The sequence below is a fragment of the Malaclemys terrapin genome, chromosome 1 (assembly GCF_027887155.1).
Source record: "Malaclemys terrapin pileata isolate rMalTer1 chromosome 1, rMalTer1.hap1, whole genome shotgun sequence".
NCBI lineage: Eukaryota > Metazoa > Chordata > Testudines > Emydidae > Malaclemys > Malaclemys terrapin.
This window is the reverse complement of record NC_071505.1, coordinates 337200586-337219232: the sequence shown is the minus strand read 5'-3', so window position 1 is coordinate 337219232 and position 18647 is coordinate 337200586. Positions and strand designations below refer to the sequence as shown.

General features: G+C 43.6%; 1 protein-coding gene across 4 annotated transcripts in view; it reads right to left on the bottom strand.

Annotated features, from left to right (window-relative positions):
- The window catches only part of PAK1 (p21 (RAC1) activated kinase 1), a 115024-nt gene that overhangs the window by 12161 nt on the left and 84216 nt on the right, over window positions 1-18647 (bottom strand). For all 4 annotated transcript variants that reach the window (XM_054015805.1, XM_054015803.1, XM_054015806.1 and 1 more), the window contains 4 exons: window positions 18500-18548; window positions 14916-15028; window positions 4283-4400; window positions 320-419 (listed from right to left, as the gene is read on the bottom strand). In XM_054015805.1, coding sequence (XP_053871780.1) covers window positions 320-419; window positions 4283-4400; window positions 14916-15028; window positions 18500-18548 — 380 coding nt within the window. The remainder of the gene's footprint in view (window positions 1-319; window positions 420-4282; window positions 4401-14915; window positions 15029-18499; window positions 18549-18647) is intronic.

Here is an 18647-nt window from a genome sequence, read left to right as displayed (position 1 = left end):
GCATGGCTGACAGTTTGTAAAGATGGAAAACATGGAACCCCAGAATGCTAGTTCATTGTTTTTCATACCAATTGTGCTCATTCTGCAAGTAACGAGATCTCTTCCACCCACCTCAAGTCATCCTTTTTAATCTAGCCCGACCATATTTAAAGCTATGGTCTCAGTGCACAGCGATTTATCCCTGCAGCTACCATCAACACAAATAGGTGCCACTGCCTATTGGCTATCCTCACAACACAACTGTGCCTTGGAAGGACAACCTGCCCTTTAATTTGCAAGCTCATAATCAGAGTCATCATCAAGGCTGCCTTCTGCATACTTAGTTTGACGGAGCCGTCCATTCCTAGTAGAATGTTGTCACTCTTGATGTCTCTGTGAATAACTTGGCTTGAATGCAGGAATTCCAGAGCCTGAAGACACTATGAGAAAACAAAACACAGTATTTTTTTTAATAAAGCCATTCAACAACCTTTGAAATTGCATTAGAAAAGGGGCAACTGACCAACTAGTCGAATCTGAAGATATGCACTTTTAAACAACATGGGCTTAGTTTCTTTACTATAAGCAACATATTCTACCTCCACAGTTTCATGACTGTATTTCTATGTGACACAGAAGTGATATGTCAGAGTATCTCAAATCTGTGTGGAATGGAGATTGATCTGGGTACAAACATCAGACCCAAATTGGAATTAATCGTTACGAATTGGGCAAAAAATGGATTTTTCTGTTCAGTGGCAATTCCTCCCAAAATAAACAAATGCATAAATAAGTTATTTTTTGGGTCAAACTAAAAAAGGCATTTTAAAAACTTTTTAGCAAATCAAAATAAAAAAAAATTTTAAGTCAAAACTAAACAAAATGTCTCAACGTCAAAAAAAAAAAATGTTTAGCTTCTATCCAAAACATTTTGTTTCAGATTTCAGGCGTTCTGACAAAAGCAAAGGAAAGGATTCTCAAATAGGAAGGTTTCAGAGTAGGATTCTCAAATAGGAAAGAGGAGGTTGGGTGAAGCCTCCCTGATAAGCTTTTGTCCACTGGTGAGAGCATCCCAGTGCAAGAGGCTCACAGGCATCTGGGAGTGAGTTGCAGCTGCCCTGACCAGTTGTGTGTACCCCAACTCATTAATGACATACATTACACCTTTTAGAGACAGGTTACGATAGCAATAGAAAGCTAAATCATTACAGATACTTAATATTATTGAGGGTGTATGTACAGGGGACAAATTCAAATTTACAAACGTGGGGAATTAATGGTCTTAACGTGTATCTGCCAGGCAGAGCTGAAGTTACCCGACCCTAGACAAAGAAATGGGGTTCTGCCACCTCGAAGGTATTTCCAAGGTTGAGTAAGTGACAATGACATTACAAACATTGACTCTATCTCCCCTTGTAAGTACTCTCACACTTATTATCAAACTGTCTGTACTGGGCTAGCTTGATTATCACTTCAAAAGTTTTTTTTCTCTTAATTAATTGGCCTCTCAGAGTTGGTAAGACAACTCCCACCTGTTTATGCTCTCTGTATGTGTGTATATATATCTCCTCAATATATGTTCCATTCTATATGCATCCGAAGAAGTGGGCTGTAGTCCACGAAAGCTTATGCTCTAATAAATTTGTTAGTCTCTAAGGTGCCACAAGTACTCCTGTTCTTCTTTTGACAATGAGAATGCAATTTACATAGAAAGTTAATAGGACCATTAAGCAAACAAGGGGAGGATATAACCACTCAGCATCACAGCATGGTGGGGGGCGGGGGGGACAGACTACAAGAAACAGATCAATTTGCATTTTAACAAACACCAGCAGGGGAAGAAACCTGCATGAAATTTCCTTCACCAGGAGACTCCATGTTGCCTTCCTCGCAGCTTGAATGAACTTTACTTTGGGGACATTAACCTTCAGAAAAATCCATTGCAACAGTTCACTGGACTATAAAAGAGAGGGGCAAAAAAAAAAATCCCAAGTTATCTTCCATCTAAAAAGACAATCTTCATGGACTTTGCGGAAGAACCCGACCAGAGGGGAGGTCAGCCATCTTGCTGGAAAGTAGATTGGTACATTGAACAATGGCTGTAGCTTGTTTTGTTAAGTCTTAGCTGCTAGAATAAAGCATTTTTCACTTCTATTTGCCTGTAACCATTTCTAGCTCCATTCTTTATATTGGAACTCACTTAAAATCCTATCCCCTCTTGTTAATAAACTTGTTTTACTTTTAATCTAACCCAACCCAGCGTTGCCTTTGAACTGAAGTGAGAGTTAACTCCAGTTAAAAAGTGATGAGTTGGAGCAAACAAGCTTTATTATTCCTGTGAATAGTCCAGGAAAGGACTGGACATTTCAGAGTTGGGAAAATTCAGGACTGGGGGCTGTTCATGGGCTAGGAGCTGTTCATATCATCATGTCTGACTAAAGAGAGGAAGAATGAACCTTCAGCCTTGCAGTGAGGGCACTTATTTAAAATGTGAGCTGGGAAAACCAAGTTCAAGTCCCTGCTCGGCATCAGGCAGATGAGGAAACTGAACCCGGGTCTCCCACATCCCAGGTAACTGCTCTAGCCACAGGGCTATTATAACAGAGGCACCCCCACCATTTTGGGAAGCCTTTGCTTTGTTTTCTTCAAAAAGCCTGAAAACTGAAATGAATTGTTGTGGGGTTGAAACAAATATTCTTTTCCATGGTTCTGAAACATTTCAACTTTTTCTGTTTGGTTGAAACTGGTTGGTGAACTCAACACAAATTTGCGAATAGCTTCACTCACCCCAAACTGAGATTTTCGGTAAAAAAACTTCTGAAAAAATTTGCCTAGCTCTAGATCTGAGGGTTAAGGCATCAAAATGTTACCATATTGCAAGGGCTCATGTGTTGGGAGCCCTAAAAGTGATTTTGAGCCCCATTAACTAGATGTGGGGTCTGGGATTGCCCTGAAAACAGGGACTATCCTAGAAACTCCAGAATAGGTTGCGAGCCTGTCTGAAAACAGAATATTAACACTGAGATGATGGATCCACTAATGAGGCTGTGAAGAAATAGGACAAACCAAATTTAAAAAATAAACACTGTGTATGGGTTCCTTGGGCAGAACCTGGAATAAATCGTTCTGCAATATGACAAGAGCACTACCAGAAAACTCCTTTGTAATAGTGAACTGGCCCATAAAGGCCTAGGCAACAACAGAGCTTCCACAGTTCTTCGACCTGATGCATGGTTTTCAAAGTTTCTTCAGTATAATTATTGAATTCTAAACAACATTTGAAAAGGAGAGAGATTTGAGAACTGCACCACAAGTGGAAAAAGAGCAGCTTTACATTCAAGAGGAATGCCACCCCCTTCCCCACGTATAATGTGCCAGAACGAGCTCTTTTAGGAACATCCACAGGAAGCCTGGAACCTCTGTGGGGCCTATCTTAACGAGGCCTTAAAATTCCACCTGCCCCTCCAGAAGGAGCATCTTCTTTCTTTCTTCTGCTTTTAAAAAGCTGGAATTCCATTGGATAATGGAATTCACCTTCCAGGGCAGGAGGAAAGGAAAGGCTCTGGGACAGTACAAAAATATGGGGGGAGTTTTTTCAAAGGCAAAGAAGGCAGCTGGGTCAATGGAAAGTCAGGTGCCTAACTCCCATCTATGCCTTTGAAAATCTCCCCCTTCATTCAGCATTTGCTTGCCCCTCACAGCTTGGTTTCTGGGGCAAATCAAAACAGTATAAAGTCATTTTATGCTGATGTAATGGGGGCACTGAATCAGTGCAGAGAATTAATGACATTAAGATTTTCAGGCCAGATGGGACCATTGTGATCACCTAATCTGCCTTCCTGCATTAACACCATAGCACAGAACTGTGCCTGGTATTTTTTCCCATCAAGCCCACAACTTGTTTGAGGTACAGCACAGCTTTTCAAAAGGTATCCAGTGTTGACTTAATGATTGCAAGTGATGGAGAATCCACCATGTCCCTAGGCAGACACTGGCAGGCAGGCCTTACTTCAAACAAAGAACTTTAGGTAACAGAGATTCAAATGGTTAAAGATTTACTCTGTTAACAGGACTGCATCCATTAGCTAATGTTTGCACAGCACTGTGGCATGCTACTTCTGTGCTCAATTCACTGGTGATATTTCTTTTAAATGTTTCTGTCGCAGTTAAGCTATGTCCTATGGAACTATTAAATGTCTCGCTCCAAGTCATACTGTAAAACCATGACACTTCATGGAAACCTTAATTTTATTTATACATTTCACGCTAAGCACTCGTTCTGACGAGTAGAGCATAATCTTACCTCTCGACACACAGCTGCTATTTGTCCTTCATCCATGCAGGTCTCTGTTACAACATCCGTCAGGGAGCCGCCTGCCAAATACTCCATAACTACCCACAGTTCATCTCCTACGAGGTAACTATAAAGGGCCAAAAAAAAAAAAAAAAAAACAACAGACGGTAGTTGTATTTCTTTAGCCAAAAAAGCTCTGAGTAAAGCTATTTTTAAAATGTAGTGGGCCACTAGGCATCTGTGCCTCATTCTAAAGCCCAAAATGCCTGGAGAGTCAGTGTGGAGTGATGGAAACAGCTTACAAGCATGGCTGAGAGCTCTTTTTTGTTCAGAATATCACCAGGTTGAATCATCACTCGGATTCGCAGTCTGCTTTCATCCAACTTTAAGTTCTCGGCCATTTTTACTTTATGCATTGTGGTGAACAGCGATAGTAATGCATGTATCTATGCCATGCCAAGAGTCTCAAACCATTGTTATAGGAGAGGTAACTCAACCAATCACATTACTCTGCAGCTAATTAACATGCAACACTTTCATTGGCTGTCTGAGGGAAACTGATGAATTACTTGGCCAAATTGCCACACCTCTGTACCTAACTGCCACCACATAAACCCACACAACTCTCCCAATACAACACAACCACCCATACAACACCACAACCAGCACGTACAATAAGCCCAAAAATGCACACACTGCTTTATCACAGCACACTCCCCTCATTCACCACCTGTACAAATCAACAAATATTCTAGCACAACCCCTCCTAGAGACACAAATCAACACAACCACCCACACGACATAACCAGCATACACATGGAATTTGCTGTCTGTTATATCCAATTTTTAAGTTCTCAGCCATTTTCATCCTTTGGTTTTATTTTTGACATACGTGACTATGAATTAACCCAGCGACAGCATGGGCTTTCAGCTATTCGTTAACAGACAGTTAATTTAGCAGTGCTAGAGATTTAAGTTATTCAGATATTATTTCTGGTACTCCAATAATTTATTATTTGATGTACCTGCCCCAAAGAGCTTGGATCTTAGTTTAAGACAAGAGAGAACATGTAGTTGAAAATAAAAGGTGTGGGAGAGGAAAGGGAGGATGGGGAGTTAGTAATATGCTCCTGTTTTGTCATGGATCAGCTGTGTGCCCACTAAGTAGAGTCATTTTTAAGACAATATTGTACATTCTTAAAGTCTGATCATTAATTTTTTCCTTGCACCTATGACACCTAAGGATCTCAAAGCAATTTGAGAATGACAGTATCCTGCAAGATACGCAAGCGTTATCACCATTTTACACAGAGGGTAAGTGAAGGCAGAGAGGTTAAACAGATTTTCCCCAAACACCACCAGAGAGAGTAGCAGACCAAGCTTATAGACCAGGCTTCTGGCTCCTAGTTCTGTGTTTTAATCACAAGACCACCCTTGGGCCAGATTCTCACCTGCATCAAGAGCTGCTTGGTGCAGGGGCAAAGGGCATGTCCACGGGGGAGCTGATTATGGCTGCCTGATTCTCAAATTGCCCTGGCCCAGGCATTAAATTAGAGCTAAAGCACCATACTCCAGCTGTGAATCTAGTACAGCAGGGCTCTGTCCTGACCCTTTCCTGGTATGTCCACAACAGGATAGGACAGGGGCTGGGAAAGAGATGGCTGCATATGACCTGGTTCTGTTGGCCAGTTCACAATTTCCCTCTTCCAGGGGGCTGTGGTGAAATCCTAGTCCCTTTAAGGAGTATGTGTGCTCTTGAGGTTATAAACAAGACACTGGGACGAAGAACTGCTATCTCTGGCATTAGCTCGTGTGACCTTCAGTAAGTCATCTTATCTCTTTGCCTCAGTTTACCCATCTGTAACATGAGAAACTACCTTCCTTTACAGAGCCCATAGCGGGAAGCTTAATTTATTTGTTATCCTCACCGTAAATGCCAATTATAACTTCTATCTCATCACTGCTACCCTCCTCTGTTTTTAAAGTTAATTTTGAGGGGAGGAAAAAAATCGATGTGGTCAGCTTTACACATTTTATTACCAGAACATTTTGCAGCCTGTTGGTCTATAAAGCAGACGTGACCAGCAGACAGAAAAACAAGAACTCAAATCAGATTAAGAGCTGCTGCGCTGGTGGTGACATTGTGCACTAGCATCGATTAAAGAACGCTTCAGTCTGATCAGATGACCAATCCTCCTGCATCTTGAGAGCCAGAGGAAAATGTAATAGACAGTCTCAGAGTAATGACTAATTCTCCAAGTTGTCAGAGGTAGAAAGCAAGGTGAGTGTCTGGTTCAATGATTAGCTAAAATCTTTCAAATAGGAGAATCAAGAAGTTTTAACGAATATGCTGGCTTTAAAATACAGTAACTCACTTAAAGTCGTCCCAGTTAATGTTGTTTCGTTGCTACGTTGCTGATCAATTAGGGAACATGCTTTGTCCACTGCTTGCAGGAAGAACAGCCTGTTGCAGCTAGCTGCTGGGGGCTTGGAATCAGGGTGGACCGGCAGCCCCCCTATCTGCCCCCCGCTCCCCTAAGTTCTCTGTGCTGCAGCCGCCCAGCAGGCTAGCAATCGGCAGGTCAGCTGTCCCTCCCCCCACTGCCATGTGCTGCTCCTGCCTTCTGCCTTGGAACTGCTCCCAGAGACTCCTGCTTGCTGTGCAGGAGGGGAAGGGAGGGGGCTAATGTCCCCCTGCTCCTGCACCCTGCTTACCACTTCTCCATATAGAGCAGGCAGGGGACACAGAGAGAGAGAGACAGAGGGAGCTTGGGGCAGCAGCTGCTGTCTCAACTTCCTGATCCACTTAAAAAGACAATGCACTTAAGAGTGGGTCAGCTTACTTAAAGGGGCAGTGTGCATCTCTCTCTCCCCCACACACACACAAGGTGCATGTCTGTCTCTGTCTGCTATGCTGTCTCCCCTCCCTCCTCTTCATGCTTCCTTGATGAGAGGCTACATTAACAACATGTTAACCCTTGAGGGCTCAGCCAAGTGCTAGGTCATAATTTAGCAGCAAGGCATTCCCTGGGAAATATCCCACCCTCTTCCACCCTCTAACTTCACCACTTCAGCCAAACTTCACAATCATCATAGCTGTGAACAGAATTAAATTGTTTGTTTAAAACGTGTACTGTGGGTATATCTATACAATATATAGTTTTTTGTCTGGTGAAAAAAATTTCCCTGGAACCTAACCCCCCCTATTTACATTAATTCTTATGGGGAAATTGGATTCGCTTAACATTGTTTTGCTTAAAGTCGCATTTTTCAGGAACAGAACTACAAAGTTAAGCGAGGAGTTACTGCAGACAGTAATGATTCTGAGGCCACACAGGACTGCTTCGGGGTGTGGGCTTTTACTCCAAAGTAACACAGACCATTTACACTTGCACTAAAGGAGACTCTAGTTAAATGAGGACAGGTATGGTCTAGTCATCTGAGCAGGTGACTAGGAGCCAAGGAGATCAGAATCCCAGCTCACCAATGACTCTCTGCGTAGTACTGGGCAAATCCCTTGAGAATCCTGCAGGAGTGTACACAGGGCCCAGGACTACATCCACCCTGATTGAATTGGCCTTGTCAACACTGGTTCGCCACTTGTGAAGTAACTCCCTGCTCTCCATGTGTCTGTATATAATGCCTGCATCTGTAGCTTTCACTCTATGCATCCGAAGAAGTGAGGTTTTTACTCACGAAAGCTTATGCCCAAATAAATCTGTTAGTCTTTAAGGTGCCACCAGACTCTTTGTTGTTTTTGTAGATACAGACTAACACGGCTACCCCCTGATACAGGGCCCAGGAACATTCACCGACTGGCCTATGTTTTCCTGCATGTGCAGAGAACACAGCCTCCGGACACCAGACATCCATGGGGAAAGGAAGCTGTGGTGAAGTGCCCCCTTTGCTGCTCTGTTTGGAGTCTCTTCCCAGCAGTACAGATTCCATAGGAACGGGGCTAAGACTGGTTCTGCTGTCTGTGCAATAACTCCCTCTTGAAGGAGACTATAGAGTTGGAACAGTACAATTTTCTTCACGAATATTCCTGCTGACACTATGAAATTGGGTTATCCTCCTCCTAATGAACCCCCAAAGCTATTGTATCCCAAAATCCCCCCCACCCACTTTTAAGGTTCTGTGTCTTACCCATCATCATCATCATCATCTTTCCAGTCAAGTACAATTAGACATGGCTGCCTTGCAGATTTCATCAGCACCTTTAATTGATCAGTGGCACTTTCCTTCCCTGCCACTAGTGTCTTCTGCAGCATAACTCAGCTTGCCAAATGGGCAAGAGATTGAAAGATCACATGTCCCGCATGAGCATACACAGCACAACCCAGTGAGCACCAGCTGGAAGCTGAAAAGTAATTCTGAGCAGCGGACAGAGCAAGCCAAGAAGCACGCTGGGAATCTGAAGCTATGCCATCAGCAGCCGTATGTGCATGCCAGAGCCTGGGCACCTAAATACCAGAGATCTTACACAACCTGCAAGGACGCAAAATTAATTCAAGCTTCCTGCCAGCTCCAGCTGCGAAAATGTGATTTGAGGAAGCAGGCTGGGGCCACCTCCAGGCTCATTTTGATCTTTAACCACAGCAGAGGCCAGTATTAGTCACTGCATTGTTTATTGCAGATATGTTTCAAATGCCTTTGGGGGGGGGGGGCAGTTTCTGAGACAGCAAAGGGGACTGTGATTACAGATACAGGACCAAGTTCTGTTCCCTCCCACTGACCTGCTGTATGACCTTGGGCACATCACTTGGGGTCAAATTCTACTACCCTGACTCACGCTATGTAGTCCTACTGAAATGGGGCTCCTTATGCAACAAGATGTTACTCAGCGTGAGTCAGGGTGGGAGAATCGGGCCCAGAACCTCCCTGTACCTCTGTCTCCCCAGCTGTAGAATAGTGATGTGTTTCTCTCAGGCTTCCAGTTTACAAAGTACTTTGAGATTTTTCTATAGAAGACAACATATAAACACCAACCATCACTATAAACCTGCTCTTGTGAAAAACCCTATAGAATTCAGTGGAAAATGACAGCTCTTCTACACAGTTTTTGGACAATCACATAGTATTTGATACAAAGTTATATTCCTACTATAGAGCGCTATTAATTTTTTAAAATCTTATAGTGAAATTAGCATTAGCTATTAAATTTCAGAGGTGCACAGTACAGTATTACATTTCTGTGTAGCCCTGTGATTCTACTCCTATTCAATTGCATAGGGCTTTTCCATATAGGTGACTACAACTGAAGGTTTTTATTTCTGTGGAGCTGATTGGTTGGTTTTGTTGTTTGTTCATTTTTAAAGGAGATTTCTCTCAAAGCTGAGAAACAAAAGGCCTCTCTATGTTTACCTCACTGGGGCTCTGCATAGTGAGGTAAACATATGGGGGTCCACCGTACAGATGTGGTCTCCTCATCTCAAAAAAGATATATTGGCATTAGAAAAGGTTCAGAGAAGGGCAACTAAAATGATTATAGAGATTTGGAACGGGTCCCATATGAGGAGAGATTAAAGAGGCTAGGACTTTTCAGCTTAGAAAAGAGGAGACTAAGGGGGGATATGATAGAGGTATATAAAATTATGAGTGGTGTGGTGAAAGTGAATAAGGAAAAGTTATTCACTTGTTCCCATAATATAAGAACTAGGGGCCACCAAATGAAATTAATGGGCAGCAGGTTTAAAACAAATAAAAGGAAGTTCTTCACACAGCGCACAGTAACCCTGTGAAACTCCTTGCCTGAGGAGGTTGTGAAGGCTAGGACTATAACAGGGTTTAAAAGAGAACAGGATAAATTCATGGAGGTTAAGTCCATTAATGGCTATTAGCCAGGATGGGTAAGGAATGGTGTCTCTAGCCTCTGTTTGTCAGAGGGTGGAGATGGATGGCAGGAGAGAGATCACTTGATCATTACCTATTAGGTTCACTCCCTCTGGGGCACCTGGCATTGGCCACTGTCGGAAGACAGGATACTGGGCTGGATGGACCTTTGGTCTGACCCAGTATGGTCTTTATGTTCTTATGTTCTCACTCATATGCAAAGCACTGGAGGATTGGGATTCAAAGGAAAAAATACATTGCACTTGCGTAGTATTTTGATACAGCGCCTAGCACAATGGGGACCCAATCTGGTTGGAACCTCTAGGCACCTCTGTAATAAAATACATTTCAGATGCAGTTCCTGGTGGTATACAAAAGTGGATAAAGTATGATTTGCCCCATTTTACAGTCAGAGGAATTGGGGCAATAGAAGGGCCTATGATCTGGTTTTCACACAGCTGTTGGAAGCCTATAGATCCATAAGGGGCTTAGATCCCTCTCTCCCTAGTCCAGTCACCTAATTGCAAGGGTATCCTTCCCCACGCTGCCTTTTGTAATAATAGATTTGCTAAAGCAAATTTGGGTTCCAATCAGAAATGCATTCAGTGTCCGAGAAAGGACGGGGAATAGGGCAGGTCAGGCCAGGCCTGATTCACCACTACATTACTCCCTTTTTACTCACCAGCAGAACCCCAGGTTCACACTGGTGCAAAACTGAAGTACCTAATCGGTACATAGCATTCCCCCATCTTGTAACTATTACAGAACTATTTGGGAGTTGCTTTGCCCACTGCCTAAAGCAGTAGAATGAGGAGTTCTGTTCAAGACATCTTTTGAAAGAAGGGCGATGACAAAAGCGGCAGCTCATGTACTGAAGGCGTTTAAACAAGAAGACAGGGCATGTAATTACCCTATAGCCCAGATTTTCTTAATGGAGAAGGCAAGTGCAGTACATGTAGTGTTGCACAGCTTCTCTAATTAGATAATCAATGCCTCCTTTAAGCAACCTTATTGTCAAAGGAAGTTGTCACACTGCTCTCCATCAACCAACTTAAATTCACAGCATTTAATCTTGTGTTCTTTGCAACACTCTACACAGATGGGAAGAGACATTTAAAAGACAAACCAAAAAAAAAAGAACAGTCAAGAACTAACCCCCCGAAGTCACATTACAAGTCACTGATGGCGAAATATTTATAAATGCTCTCCATTCAATAGTGGGACAGTTCAGTCCTCTGCAGGGCTTGAATTAACAGCTCTGTTTTAATTGTGAGAGGGCTGGTAACAGGGTGGAGGGGTCTGGATCCCCTCTCCTGCCTCGGTTCACCTGGATTCAGAATCCCATCAGGATGTGCTACAAGGCTCAGTCCTCTCCCAAGTTTTCCTGGAATCATGGGGAGAACTGTACAAACAGGGTATGGTCGGTGGTATGACTGTGATCTAGTGATTGTGCCGGTGGTTGGGAAGGATTCTCAGGACTTATTTGAATGTACCTAGGGTGTGATTTAGAGGATTATCGTATGCGATGTGCTGAGAGAAGCAGATACAGCAGAATCTCAGAGTTATGAACACCAGAGTTACAAACGGACAGATCAACCACACACCTCATTTGGAACTGGAAGTATGCAATCAGGCAGCAGCAGAAACCAAAAAAAGCCAGCACAGTACAGTGTTAAACTACTAAAAAAATAAAGGGAAAGTTTAAAAAAAGATTTGACAAGGTAAGGAAACTATTTCTGTGCTTGTTTCATTTAAATTACGATGGTTAAAAGCAAAATTTTTCTTCTGCATAGTAACATTTCAAAGCTGAATTAAGTCAATGTTCAATTGTAAACTTTTGAAAGAGCAACCATAACATTTTGTTCAGAGTCGCGAACATTTCAGAGTTACAAACAACCTCCATTCCCGAGGTGTTTGTAACTCTGAGGTTCTACTGTAGGCACAACAACAGCTAGACTGATCAATAACGGACTGGTGTCTGTCTCGAATACACACTGGGAAAAAGCTGAAGGTAAAATAACCCTCCATGTCAACACACCCTTGGTTTTATTCATAACAATTTACATTTATATAGCTGCACCTCTCATCCCTAAAGGTACTAAAATGCTTTACAAGTTTGCAGTACATACAGCACCACTGAACTGCAGCTCACAGATGCAAAAGTGTGAGGAGCAGCATTTTTGGGTAAAGACGGGCAGACCCCTTAAGGAAAGGTCTTGGGGACTTTAATATCTGTGCAGAGCAGATGCGTATTCTGTTACGCAGTCTAACCTGAAAGACCCACAGACAAACTTCATGGCTATTTACCTACAGTGCTTTTGAAGGGCTGGAGTAAGTCAAGATTTAAGTGTGTGGTCCAGAGCCAAGGGTCTGTATTCAGGGTCCTGAATGCCCTGCAGCAACCTGGACCTTAAGTCTGTGGCAGCTCCATTGAAGTTGAATATGGAGAACTTTAATGACGTATGAAAATGGCTAATACAATCAATACACAGTGCTCCAGATTATTTAGTTTGATACTAAATTCATGTCACTGTATACAGTCCCCACAGTTTTGGATATGCCACACATTTTTGTTCTGACAGCTCATAATTGCATCCTAATAGTTATTGGGGGAGGTTACAGGTTCTGGCAGCTGGGAAGGAGACAAGGGAGGTTTCTGGCAATTGGGAAGGCAGTTTGGGATTAGAGTAAAAGCCTTTTAACTGTATGTTCCTCCTAAAATGGTGAACAATAAAACAATTGATAATGCTGATGTTTCTACCGTGATCGTTAGGTGAACACCCTGTTGGGCTGAAAGGGGCAGTTCATGGCTCTCACAGATGTGTTTCAGATTGTCTACAGCAGTGGTCACCAACCCGTCGATCGCAATCGATGGGTTGATCCTGGACACTCTCCCAGTCGATTGCGATCTCCAGGCTCAGCGGCCCCATGCCACTCCCAAAGCCACTCCCAGAAGCAGCCAGCATGACCCGTGGGGGGGGTGTCTCTGCGCACTGCTCTTGCCTGCAAGCACCACCCCTGCAGCTCCCATTGGCTGCAAAGGGAGCTGTGGCCAATGGGAGCTGCAAGGGAGGTGCCTGCAAAGAGGAGCAGCACGCAGAGCCACGTGCCGCCTCCCAAGGGCCACAGAGGCGCGTTGGCCCCTTCCGGGAGCAACGTGGTGCACTACTGGCTGGTGGGGGGTGGGCCCGGCTCGTGACAGGGAGGAGGTGACAATGTGCCTGAGTGGGGCCAGGTCAGGCAGGGAGTCTGCCTAAGCCCCACTGCGCCGACGACTGGGAGCCGCCAGAGGTAAGTGCTGCCTGGTGGGAGCCCACACCCCAACCCCCAGCCCTGAGCCCTCTCCCGGAGCCAGCATCCCATACCCCCTCCTTCACCCCAACACCCTGCCCCAGCCCTGACCCCCCTCTCCATACCCCCTCCTGCGCCCTAACACTCTGCCACAGTCCGGAGCCCCCTCCTGCAACCAAACTTTCTCCCAGAGCTTGCACCTCTCACCCCCTCCCGAACTCCAACCCCCTACCCGGTGAAAGTGAGTGAGGGTGGGGTAGAGCAAGCGACGGAGAGAGTGGGGGATGGAGTGAGCGGGGCGGGGCTTCGGGGAAGGAGTGGGGTCTTAAAAAGGGGTGGCATGGATCTTGGGTTGTCCTTAAATTCAAAAAGTGATCTTGGGCGTAAAAAGGCTGGAGACCACTGGTCTACAGGCACGGGAAATCACCACCACATTGATTTACACACTGTTCACATTTACCTGGTGATTTTCAGTCATGAGGACTAGAAACAATTTTTAAGGTGAACTTGGAAAGGTGGATTTTGTGGCTGTGGTATCAGAACACACAGCACAGCCAGAATGTTGCGTCTCAGGGCTTGTCTACACACAGTTTTGTCAATATTGGCTTAGAAATACATACAGCTAAACTAGTACAAAAAGTACCCGCAGACAAACTGTAAGGCACAGCCTTGCACGAGAGGTGGTGCGGAGGCCCAACAGCCCAGTGGGAGCTCCAGGAGATGGCATGTCTGAAGCAGGCCAGTGCCTCCAGGGAAAGCAGCAGCTGATGTGCTCTTCCAAAGGGCACAGCATGTGCTCCCAACCCCAGGAGGGCCAGCTCTGTGAAGGGAAGAGCCCTGCTCCCTTTGGAGAGGTTACTGCCACCCTAAGCAATAGCGCTGCTCAGCCCGGGGGCTCCCTGAGCAGAAGGGCTTTGATTGTATCCAGCCCCAGACAAGGGATGCGTAGGATGGGGAGAAAGGATCCTTGCACCCACTTGCATGCCACTATTCATACCCAGATTGTGCCCAGCCCTGAGTATGTTTTCTATTCAGTAGCTAAACTATTGTATCCTGACTCAAGGAGGAACAACAGTCATCTTAAGAAGCTGCTTAAGGACAGTGTTCCCTGGGATCCTTATTTCTCTGCAAGCTGGATGTCAGCACCATTTACATCAAGGCTCAAGTGGAAGAGGAAGGAAAATGTACATAGTATGGCTTAGTTTCCATTTCTCCTCGGGTGGCAGGAAGGAAATTGCTTTCAGTGTCTAAAATGCAGCAAAGGAGAGGGATACAACTTGGAATCCTGACTGTATAGCACTAAAGCCGTCCATGCCAGCATTTTTACAGTGAATCGAGTGCCAGTGGAGGCTGTTTGATGCAGACACCTGCCCACTAAGAACTGGACTGAGAGCACCAAACTCCTGGCACATAGTTACTATACAGTGTTACTATCACCCTGGGTTGGATTCAAACAGGATCACCGAGGAAGGTGAAGGGCAGTGGCTATACACAGCCTATCTTTTAAATCAGAACATACCTGTCCAAGTAGTTGACAATGTTGGGGTTTTTGTTTTCCCTCATTACAAGGATTTCATTAATTATAAGTTCTTTCTTGGGCTGTTGTTGCAAATTCATCTGTTTGATTGCAACCTAAAAGTAGGAGAGAAAAAAATATGTAAAGCATTAATATATTAAACATCCCTAGAAATCTGCCAGTTGCTAGTCTCTGCTACTTAAGTCCGATTTTCAAATAAAGTTTAACACCACTTTATTATCTCAGGGTACTCAGCTGTTTTGTAACAGTGCAAGTACTTTCATCCCGTCCACTTCCAGAAGCGTTCAGTGTCGCAAGCAAAAAAATATGGAGAGGCGAGTATTTTCCTACTAGACGCCTGCGTCATAGCTGGACAGGCTTGCTCCTTGCAGTGCTCTTGGCAAAATAACAAACAGCTCCTTACTACAACATGGATTGATTTCTCTAAAAAGCTCATTCTTTAAGGATTCCGGTTCTCTTTATTTTGGATCAGCATCTTCTTTCAAATGCAAGTCAGGCTCCAAGAAATTTGTGGGGCAAATTCATTTAGCTTAAGTGCAGTTTTCCAAGGTCCTAATTTCACTCTGTTATAACTAGACCTACAACGGTGAGCAGCAGTGTTCAGATCCAAAGTTTGGTGGTGTTTAGACCTGAGAGTTTCAGAGTAACAGCCGTGTTAGTCTGTATCCGCAAAAAGAAGAACAGGAGTACTTGTGGCACCTTAGAGACTAACAAATTTATTAGAGCATAAGCTTTCGTGGACTACAGCCCACTTCTATGCATCCGAAGAAGTGGGCTGTAGTCCACAAAAGCTTATGCTCTAATAAATTTGTTAGTCTCTAAGGTGCCACAAGTACTCCTGTTCTTCTTTTTGTAGACCTGAGAGTCTGGTTCAGGCCCATCTCGAGCCACAACTTTGGGGGTGGAGTGGACTCTTATTATAGTCTCTTGGTCTGTATCTTTCTGCAGTGCATCACTGCACATACACAAATGTGTGTGTGTGTGTGTGTGTGTGTGTGTGTGTGTGTGTGTGTGTGTGTGTGTAAACAGACAAAGTAGACAGAGATCTCATACAATGTGCTCTTCGCCATTATATCCAAATAGTCACAATACCAGTATATAAAGGCCAGTTCAGGCACTCTTACTCATAGTATGGTCATGTAACGGTTAAATCAATGGGACTGCTCAGCACGACTAAGCTGGCAGAATCAGTTTGATTGTGTTAACGTCGTGTTGGTTTTATGTACAATATTTAGGCAAGGATCAAGTGAAGGGAATGTAGTTACGCCTTTATGGCGAAGAGCTATTTGCAGAAAAGGCAGCATTTCTAATGGATGGGAGCCAGCAAGGAAAATGCCAGTATAGATAGGTACGATCAGCGCTTATATATTATGGTGATAGATGCTACAGGAAAATCTGACACAGGTGAGAACAGAGAGAACGTGCTGCTTGTCAACAGTGTTTACAAAGCTGTCAAACTGCAGTTTGACAGTAAAACATGTAGTGGTGACATTCGTTCCCTTAGGACAGGAGGAATGAAAAACAGAGGGCATCTGCTCCAGACCTCACAGAGCTGGAAGACAAGAAATCCCTAGATCAGGGGAATTTTAGCCACCCATATATCTGTTAGATAACAAACAGCCTAACAGTCAAAGAGATTCCTTTTACAAACAAGACAGTTTTATGACACATGGAATATAGAACACAGCCAGAGGAGAAGCCATCCTGGATCTAAAGAATAACTGGTGAGAACCTAGGAGCACAGGAATTGCCAGACTGGATCAGAACAGCGGTCCAACTAACTAGCCCCACTATTTTGTCTGACAGTAACCAGTATCAGAAGCTTCAGAGCAAAGAAGGCCTCTAAGTACATAGTTATGGGATAGCCTGCCCCCGCACTCCCCTAGGAAAATTTCTTTCTAATCTGTTAGTCAGAGTGTGGCTTATGCACCGAAGCATCCAATCCTTCCAAAATTCTGGTTTCATCTTTTGTTTTTAATTCGTACACTAGTAACTCTGGATGTTTGTTATCCATATAGATGTAGAGTCTCTTTATAATCCTACTAAATTTTTGGCCTGTTATATATTGTGAGCAGTTGCACAGGTTACATGCATTGTATAATAAAAATATTTCCTTTTATTACTTTTAAATGTGCTGCCGTTCAATGTCAATGAACTTCAGAATAATAGGAAAGATTGATACCGGTGTCCAAAAATGACTTGAACTCAGCATAGCAAGGAATGGGTTAACAGAATACAATGGTTAAGGATTGCAGGATTGTAAAGTCTAGGGCCTGATCATGCTCTCACCATGTTGAGAACCAGGAGTTACTGGAAGTCATTTAAGTCCATGGGTTACACAGTTGTGTACAATGGGTTTGAGTATCGGTACGGAACTCAGTTAAGGGATCCTAAGAGGCAACATACAGGCACAATAAACTTTCAGACTATTTTTCCAAAGGAATTGTAAGAAACAAGCAGCAGCCAACATGGTTCCCCTTTTCAAAAATGTGAAGTCAGACTTTTATTAGTGCTTTGTCATCTCACCCCTTTTCAGTCCCTAATACAGTGTCAGCAAAAAGCAGATAGTTGTAAGACTACTGGTATTTAATTGTTGGCTTTGTATAATTGCAAAATGGACCCATATTTCAAGTACCAATAATACTACAAGCTTTCCTGTTTATCTCAATACTAGCTTCAGTGTTATTAGAATGAACATTATTCTATCATTGCAAAATTCTTATTTGTCTAATAGACATGTAATATATAGGACCTTATTTTCTGTGATGCTGTGACCCCATTGTCATTAGTTTATGGTACTGCCCATGATGTGCTAGGTGCTTTCTAGACATTCAAAATGGGACGGTACCTGCCTCAGTGATCTATCAGCCTTAGGGCAGACAAGCAAGTAGACAGAGATTGTATTGGGAAAGGGAAACAAAGATTTTCTGTGCAGGTCAATTAGTTTCACTGTAGGCAGTGGATGAAGAGTGGGTCTTTAAGGGGGACTTAAATGAGGATAGCGTAGATGGGCCCTTCTATGGAAGAGCTCAGGGAAAATGAACTATATAGGTAAATATACAGTATGTATGTTAATATCACATATAATGAGTATGTTTTTTCACACACACACACACACACCCTCATGGCTGCAAAAAAAAAAAAATGCTTCCAAATGTGAAGTTATGCAGGGTGTAGAATTTAGGAGCACCTGGTTTTTCCCAGTCCTATGCTCAGACCACTAGCTCAGGCCCCTCCATTAAATTGTTATTATTATTATTTTATTTATTTAATGGAGATATCCTATCTCCTAGAACTGGAAGGGACCTTGAAAGGTCATCAAGTCCAGCCCCCTGCCTTCACTAGCAGGACCAAGTACTGATTTTTGCCCCAGATCCCTAAGTGGTTCCCTCAAGGATTGAACTCACAACCCTGGGTTTAGTAGGCCAATGCTCAAACCACTGAGCTATCCCTCCCCCTGTTCTAGTAAACCAAGCGTTCTCATTAAAAGCTAAATGTCATGACTCTTTGAAAGAAGCTCTATGTTTTGTAGTGTCAATGTGAAGAAATAATCTGGCAGCACTCACCTCCTGACCTGTAGCTACATCCATTGCAGTATATACTGTGCCTGAAGCGCTAACCAAAGAGGAGAGAAAACACATTATTAGTGCTAAACAGCAAGAGTGATATCTTTACATAAAAGAAGATTTTTCCAATCCATTACATTTTTTTCTT